This window comes from Equus przewalskii, chromosome 21 (assembly GCF_037783145.1).
Source record: "Equus przewalskii isolate Varuska chromosome 21, EquPr2, whole genome shotgun sequence".
NCBI lineage: Eukaryota > Metazoa > Chordata > Mammalia > Perissodactyla > Equidae > Equus > Equus przewalskii.
In genome coordinates, this window is record NC_091851.1 from 1,993,190 (window position 1) to 2,001,841 (window position 8,652).

At 49.2% G+C, this 8,652-nt stretch overlaps 1 protein-coding gene across 1 annotated transcript; it reads right to left on the minus strand.

Moving 5' to 3' along the window:
* Positions 1–1,180: 1,180 nt before the first annotated feature.
* Positions 1,181–5,945, minus strand: CSTL1 (cystatin like 1). The gene is made up of 4 exons (XM_008540507.2): positions 5,861–5,945; positions 4,974–5,314; positions 2,025–2,138; positions 1,181–1,330 (listed from the first exon to the last, which is right to left on the minus strand). Exons 2-4 carry the CDS (start codon positions 5,190–5,192, stop codon positions 1,247–1,249), a joined length of 417 nt encoding a protein of 138 aa, XP_008538729.1. The 5' UTR covers positions 5,193–5,314; positions 5,861–5,945; the 3' UTR covers positions 1,181–1,246.
* Positions 5,946–8,652: the final 2,707 nt, after the last annotated feature.

Below are 8,652 nucleotides of genomic sequence, written 5' to 3' on the forward strand. Positions count from 1 at the left end.
TTGCTTGTGTGTTTACTTTTCCCCCTTAGAAATACTCTCTCGAGTTGGAGTTATGACTGTGCTGGTGGGACTGGCCCCTGGGGAGGAGACCAACTGGTCTAGTGGTATATCTCAGCCCACATCCACTCCTCGTTTCTGGTCCAGTGTGTGCCTCTCTGCTTGACTGTGAGTACACAAGGGAGGACACCAGAGGTCTCATTCCACCAGCAGTGAGCACATGGGACACTCAGGAGCTCTTTCTGAAGAAGTGAGATCCCACGGCCAGCCCAAGACCACTGCCCTTGAAAAGACCTGCTTGCAAAGTGGGCCTTGGCTGGAGTGTGGGACTTCAGACGATAAACAGCTCCCTACATTGATATAAACCTTTCCCTGAATGATAAGAGGGCCTCGCTTTGTCTATACTGTTTGTACAAACAATGTGATTTATGCTGAATACCTGCTTTCCTTGTGGGAGCCTGAAATTTTGGTACATGGTAGGCAGATGCTGCCTGCATGACCAGCTCCAGGGAAAACCCATGGCGCAAAGCCTCTACTGCACTTCCCCAGCAGACAGCATTTCCCACAGTGGCCTGTGTGACTGCACTGGGAGAAGACTCTGGAAGCCTGCCCCTGGCTTCCTATGACTGCTTCCCACACACCTGTTCCTTCTGCTGATTCTACTTCTTATCCTTTCACTTTGGTAAATCATGGCCTTGACTGCGGCTCCAGGCCGAGTCCTGGGGATCCTCCCAGTGAGTTACTGAACCTGGGGGTGGTCCGGGGGACCTTGAACACACCCACAAAGACGTGCCTCAGTCACAGAGTTGTATGTGTGTAGAGAAGAAACAGAGCTTGCCAAGCTCAGGCCAGAGGTCACGAGGTGCCTGGATGGAGCAAAGCCTCAGAGAGACGGCCGAAGTAGAAAATATCATGAGCTTCCCCAAAGAGCTAACAACCTTCTGCTCAAACTGCGCCAACCACCAAAGACCACCGAAAATACACAAGTGTGTGTGAGAGTGTGAGAGAGTGTGTGAGAATGCACGTCTGAGAGTGAGTGCATGTGACAGCCTGCAGTGCGAGTGTGCATGTGTGTGCTGTGTATGAGTGTGCTATGTGAGTGTGCATGCGTAAGAGTGTGTGTGTCTATGTCTGTGAGTGGGTGTGTAGCGAGACCCTGATGAGGGAGATGTACTCCTTTCTGGAGCCTAAAACAGGAAGTGCACGGGGGCAGTCTAGGGTTTCATCAAGGAGCTTTACGCAAACACACTTAGGCCTCCAGACAAGAGTTGTTCCAGAGCTGGTAATAGTTCATCCAGGGCACAGTGTATACCAAAAAATCACAAATGAGACTCTGTGGGAGGAGAAAGAAAACAATCAGCTTCAGGGAAATATTTTTTGGAGGTGAACAAAAAGCTCCTGCCCCCTCAGGCCCTTGTCTTGGGAGTCTGGACCCCTCACTGAGGCTGCACACTGACCATGGGGTCACATGGTCGTGGGGGGGGGGGGGCAGGCCCAGAACAGGAATCTCCCCCTGGGCTCCCCCTGCCCAGCTAGAGAGGCACTCTCCCCCACATACCACCCCAGCCCTCCCACACTGCACCCAGGCACAGGGAGAGACCCTGTATCTGCCAGCTTGCAGGTGATGCCACCAGGAGGGACTAGGAAAGGGTGGGCAGAGTTTGGAAGACAAGGAGGCAACTGGACAATCCTCAGGGATCTGGAGAGTGCAAGCCGAGACCAGAATGAGGTCCCCAAGGAAAGTAAGCGCTGCTTCTACGTGAGGGCCAGGGAGTGGGCTGGGTGGGCAGGAGTCCAGTGACCAGGAGGCCTGGGGCCAGGTGGGTTCCAGCACAGAATGGGAAGACTGCCCAATTAGAGAGCTTCCTCCCGTGCCCAAGGGCCTCAGACGGCATCAGGCAGCCTTCGGGCTACGCCCTCGCCCCACCCCAATCCACACAGCAGGAAAAGCTGTCAATGTCCAACTTGTATTTACTTGTAAAAGTTTTACTTTTTTCCCTCTTGGTCATGAGTCCCATCCAACACACCTTTTGCAGATCCTTCTTGCTTTGAACAGGGCATGAAGGACTTTCTGTGCTGTTCCTCTTGCATTTGGTCCGGCTAATCTTCACGGTGACCATATACTCCACTCCCGTCGTCAGCTACCAAGAAGCAATGGCACTGTTAGTTTTGACTCCAAGCATCCAGTTGCTGACTCTTTCCAGGAAAAATTAGGAAGGAGAGTGATGCCCCAGGAGCCACAGTCCCTGTTCCCAGAGCTCATCCACCGAAAGCACGGCTCTCTCCTCCCCTCCCAGGCTGGAGGATGCACAGTTGCGAGTGCAGACCCTGGTCAGTGCCCAGCATAGGTGGAACCCATTCTTTTGCTCTGGACTGGCTTCACTGCTGCAGCCACAGCAGTGTCTCCACCTGTCTCCCTTGTGTCCTTGGGACGAGGGAGGCTACACAGCTCGAGCTTGGCTGCTCTGCAGCTCCAGCACAGCCCCCAGGCTGCACACAGGGTCCTCAGAATGCATAGAGCCACACCTTGTCTCTCAGCTCTCTCAGTTCCCTTCATCCATGTCCTCCCTCCCTGCTCTCCTTCCCAACAAACCTGATGAGAGGCAGTTTGGCAACACAGCTGAAAACATGGGCTTAGGAATCAAATCAACACGGGGCAAGAGGTCCCCATCTGCTAAGGCTGTGATCCCGGGCAAGTGCCTTGCAACTCCAGTGTCTTCACTTACAGAGCACAGATAATAATTGTGCTTGCTCAAGGAGCTGTTATGTGGGTGAAAGGGAAGCGTGTATTTCACTGAGTGCATAAAACTAATTTTAAAACAACTTAATAATTACAAATTATTAAATGTTTTAGCAAAGTGTCAGGAACATTACTCTGAAGCAGCTGTGGAGTCGGGAGAGCGACAGAACAAAAGACAGAAGAATTGTGCTCAAGTTCTGGTTTAATCCCCTGCCATCTCTGTCACCTTGGCCAACTCCCTCTACCTACCTGAGTCTCAGTTTCCTCAACTCAAAAATGAGAATAGTGTCAACTTCTTCCGAGGGTATGTGCGAGTGATAAACACACCCCTGTTTCCTGTTACTGTGCTTTGTCTTCTTGTATTTACATTCAAGTATGAGGCTGTGAAGGCTTGCGTGGTTAAAGATAGGGAAAGCCCTTTGTGGCAGGGAAGCCCCACACCCGGAAAAAAAAACGCTAACAAATGGTTTGGTGATTATTGTTGCCTGTTGGAAGCTGAGCTGGACTCCCCAAGTAAACGTGTGGACTAGAGAGTTCTGCACCGGTGAGGGGAGAAGCTCCTGGATGTTCCCTGCTTCCCAGTCCTAGTGTCAGTGGTCAAACCAAATGAGAAGGCTTGGCACTCTCTAGAGTGGCAATAGAGGGAGAGAGTGCTCACACTGCCCCCAGGGGGAAAACATCCCCAGAAAACCTCAACGCGTGCAGGGACAGGGGCTGAGGGCAGTACGGCCATCCTGGTCCCGGCATCCACCAGAATAACCTCAGGATGCACGGCTCTTGTGCTCTTCATCAAAGGACAGTTCCATCCAGGCAATGGCATCTTGCAGGGTTAGTGCCAAGCGCTTTCACACTGATCTTCAGCACACTCTGTATGTATGAAGAAACTAAAATTGCTGGCTGTAAATTTAACTAACGTTCCAGGCTGTGAAGCGTCTTCTTATTCGTTATTAGACTTGATTGTTGATAACAGGAATAATCCTAACAATAGAAATATTCTCACAAGTGCCGCTTCACTCTTTACAAGTGAGGAAACTGAGGCCTGGAGAGTATGGATAGCACTTGACCAAGATCCCACAATGACGATGGGGGACCTGGAGCCCAGGCACAGGCAGCACACCGTGCCACCTCCTGAGCCCCTCTGTCAGGGATTAGGATGGACACAGCCACAATTGTGGAGATGCCCAAGGACCCTTGCCCTAGGTCACCCAGCTACCAAGGGGCATACTCGTTCTGTCCAGTCATCCATTTGAATGACATCAAAAGTTTGCTCACAAGCAATTCTTTTAAAGTGAACTGTTAATGACAATGGATTGATTCCACAGGACAGGCCTCCTCAGATTCTCAGATTCATCCTTGAGAAGACAGATGGGGAAAACAAGCCAACTTCGAGAAGAACTTGGCTGCCACCTTGTGGCCAAGTCACCTCAATGTTCTTGGCCCTGACAAGCTGCCATCTTGTGGCAAGAGTGTGTGACGGAGATGGGAACAGGCTAATGTCTTCATGGTGTGACATAAGGCCATTTGTGTCATAGTAACACTGTTCACCCCTCTCTGCCCCTACCCTTACTGGTTTCTCCTATTCCCACTGCCCCTATTTCTGACCAGAGCACTTTTCTCCTAGTGAGTTATTTTTTCTAAATTGGCTCTGCCCCAACTTATATAGTTTACTATCTGAACTTGAGGGCAGCTTGGACCAACAAAAGTGGTTTTCAAACAACTTCTCTTTCCTCTGTCATCCTTCAATTGATATATTTCAGAGAAATATAATATATAAAACTAACAAAAAGAAAGATGATCTGTGTAATTCCAGGTTTATGTGGAACACAGCTAGGAAGTGCTTCCCAAAAAACCCGATAAAGACTTAGATTTTACAGTCTTGGACACTGAAATATTATTGTTCCGGGAACCTGCTATCACTTTGATAGGACCTAATTTCAGAATGAAAGGCAATTCTTTCCAAGGAAGACCTGTTGAGAATCTCAGGGGACATTTTTGCTCCAGACTAAGAGTAAGAGAGTTGGGATCTCACTCCAGGCCTTAGGCTAGCATCTTGGAAGGGTGACTAAGGCAACACTGGGGCCTGAACAGCTCTAAAGCACATCCATGCCAAGTGAGGCCACTCGCCACTTGGTGAAACCATCACTTCGGTCTCTCTGGGAACCGCAGGGTGTCCCCACTTGTCTGAGTGGGTAAGAATGGGGGCAGTGTGCACATCTGGAGAAACTGAGGCACAAACCTGCATCTGACTGCGAAGTAGCTTGTCAACTCCAAATAAGTAGGTGTCGTTACTAGCATTGTTGTAGGTTTCAATGAAGAATTTGAGCGTTGAATTTATGTTTTTCTGACTCATGGACTTCTCTTGGAAGCCTCCCCACCTTTGAAAATGACCCAACTTGGCCGCCAGGACCAAGGCAGCCAGCAGCAGCAGAGGGTTCCTCCAGCATCCAGCTCCCATCTCCACAGCTGAGAGACCTCCTATCCACGGCACCTTCCAGGGTGGGGAGGCGCCAGGCTGTGGTTTGCTCACTCTCCAGCGGCAGCCCTCGCCAGCACAGGCTTCCCCAGGAGATGGCCTGCCTGCATTTAAACAGAGGTTGAGACTGGAACTCATTCTTCCAAGGCTCTGCCCACAATATGACCAAAGGACCAACCAGGGAAATCTCCTGGCATGGCAGCCCAACCCACTCTCAGCTCAGTACATTTTCCACACATCTACGACACCCGCTCTGTTCTCTGGCGATTCAGGCAAGCATAATTTCCAAACACCTGCCAAGATGGACAAGACCCTCCCCTGCCTTCACACCTAAGGTGTATTATTGACTCTGCCTCGACTTATAGTCTACTATCTGACCTTGAGGGTAGCTTGGAACTGCGAGGAAGAAAGCTCCCAGAACAGACCTTTACAGTGCTAGGTACTAAGAGCTGGTATGTGGGGTGGAGAGTGCCATTTGTGGGAACTGGGGAAGGCTCATGGAGAAGGTAATATCTGAACTGAGATCTAAGGAATCAGGGACACGGAACAGGGCGTGGTACATTCTACTTATCTGCTGTGGGTTCCAGCCGTCTAACTCAGCCATCAACTACTCCCTGCACTTCCTCTAAGGCCGGGTTCCCTTTACTCACCTGCCACCTACCCACCACAGATATCTGCCTGCTGGATCCCACTGTGCCTGCAGGCCCTGGAGCTAGCACTTGCTGTCTTGGTGAGATCCCAGCGGAGCTTTGTGAGGTAATCCCAGCCTCCCTGTGAGGGAGGAATAAGCTGTAAGCCTTATTCAGAAATGAACCTTGCAGCCCCCTGAAGGCTGGGTGTTGCTGTGGAGAGGAGGAGATTCTCCTCTCCCCTCTTTGGGTCTCTGGCTGGGTCTAAGAATTAAACTGACATAGGCAGATTAACAGGAGGAAAGCATACAAATTTTATTGAATTTTTACATCTACGTGGGAGCCTTCACTAGAGAATGGAAACCCAAAGAAGTGACCAGAGCAGGAAGCTTTTATATCTTTTAGACCAAAAAAAGAATAAATTTGTGAAGAATTGACGAGACAAAGGGGTTTGGCTAGGGGTAGGTAGTCCATGGTAAAGAGGTAACAAGGTCTGTTTGTGCAGCCTGCTCCACCCTAGGTCCCGTGTCTCTGGTGACAGGGCGTCCTCTGTCCTCCTGGAACAGAGAAGGCCCTCTCGCTGCCTTCAGGGAGCGAGGGCTAGTGGGGAGGTCAGAGTGTTCTGCTGGCTTCTGCCATTTTCTTAAACTCCCTTCAGCTTAAGATATTTGATTTGCCAAGGTGCCATATTTTGGGGTAGCCTGTCCTGAACCCACGACTTGCGCCCATAAGAGCGCCTTATTTTTGAAACACTCATTAAGTGGGATCCTGAATGGGGTCCTGCTCTGGAAAAAGAACGTTAGTGGGACAATTGGTGAAAAGTGAATAAAGTCTGTGGATTAGTTAATAGCACTGTATGAATGTTAACTTCCTCATTTTCACCATTGCACTGTAATTATGTACAATGTTAACATTTGAGAAAGGGGTGAAGGGCATATGAGAACATTTATGCTACTTTTGTAACCTTTTTTTAAGTCTGAAATTATTTCAAAACAAAGGTTAAAATGTTCAAAAATAAATATATGGGACCTTGGTCTTTGAGAAGTGGCATGATTTGGTGGGGGAAGCACGGGTCCTGGAACCCAACTCTCCTGGGTTCCAATCCCTTGCTGGGTGACTCTGGGAGAGTTACTTAGTCTCCCAAACCTCAGTTTCTTCATCTATAACATGAGAATGGAAAAAGCGCTAATCTTGGATTGTGGTGGAGACTAAATGAACGTCGGCAAAGAACCTGTTCCCAGGCCAGGGATCGGGCAGCCCTCAGGAGCATCCTCTGCGCCGTTCCCCACGACTCTGAACCCGCACACTGAAGCCCATGGTCTGTCAGATCCCCACCGCCCCAGACCCCAGACCACCCTGCCGCATGAAAATCCTACAAGGACCTCTTCCAACACCCCCCTGACCCTCAGAGCCTGCCCTGTCCAGAGGATGGAGGTGACAGCCTTGGAATATCCTGAGCCTGAGCTGCAGGAGTGGCATTTTTAAATGGATATATCAGGATTCGTAGGAGTGTGTGCAAGTGCCCAGACCTGGACAAGCTCAGTCAGCCCTGGAAATCTGGGATATGTCCGTCGGACTGAGGACCTGAGGAAGGGAAAGTAGTATTCAAGAGGCCATATTAGGAAGCTTGTGAACATAGGGCTAAACACGTAAAAAATAGGCCTGCTTAAGAAATATGGGCCTTGGCTATATCCATAAAGTAGGAGAAAAGTGAGTCCCTAGTAATTTCAGTGGGATAAAAGGAAAATATAGACTTTGGCTATGTCCTTCAATAAAACCAGAAAAGGGGGACTTTTCATGTCATTCCTGGAGTTACTTGGCTTGCGGCAGCATAACTCCAGTCTCTGCCTCCGTCTTCACATGGCCTTTCTCCTTGTGTCACTTTGTCTCAAATCTCTCTCTTCTTTCTCTTAGAAGAACACCAGTCATTGGATTTAGGGCCTACTGTAAATCCATTATGATCTCATCTTATGATCTTTAACTTTATTAAATCTGTAAAGACTCCGTATCCAGATAAGTTCACATTCACAGGTACCAGGGGTCAGGACTTGGCTGTATATCGTGGGGGAACACAATTCAACACACTAAAATGTCCATGGAATAAGAAGAAAATTGGGAGCACAGGTATGTCCATGTGTGTATTGGTTTCCCATAGCTACTATAACAAATTACCACAAACTTGGTGACTTAAAACAACAGGAATTTATTCTCTTTCAGTTCTGGAGGCCAGAAGTCTGAAGTCATTTTTGTTGGACCAAAATCAGGATGTCAGCAGGGCTGTACTCCCTCCAGAAGTTCTAGGGGAGAACCTGTTCCTTGCCGGGTGCAGCTTCCACTGGCTGCCAGCATCCCTTGGCACGTGGCCACATCACTCCAACCTCTGTTTCAATGGTCACACGGCCTCCTTCTCCTCTGTCTGCATCAAATCTCCCTCTCATAGGGATACACAGGTCACATTTAGGGCCCACCTGGAAATTCCAGGATGATCTTCCCATCTCAAGATCTTGAACTTAACCCCTTATGTAAAGTCCTTCTTTGCCATATAAGGTAATATTCACAGGTTACAGAGGTTAGAACGTGGATATCTTTTGGAGAGCCATTATTCAGCCTGCCACACCATGGCTTAGGGGAAGATAGGAGGGCTGATTATTTCCACGGAATAAGAGGAGAACAAGGGCCCTGGTCATGTCTAGAAAAGCAAAAAAGGGAAATGGACACATCCAGGGAAAGAGGAGGTCACATCAATTCCATGCTTAAGGGGAAGCTAGGTGTCCTGGTTATATCCATGGAATAAGGAAAAAATGGGGCTCTGG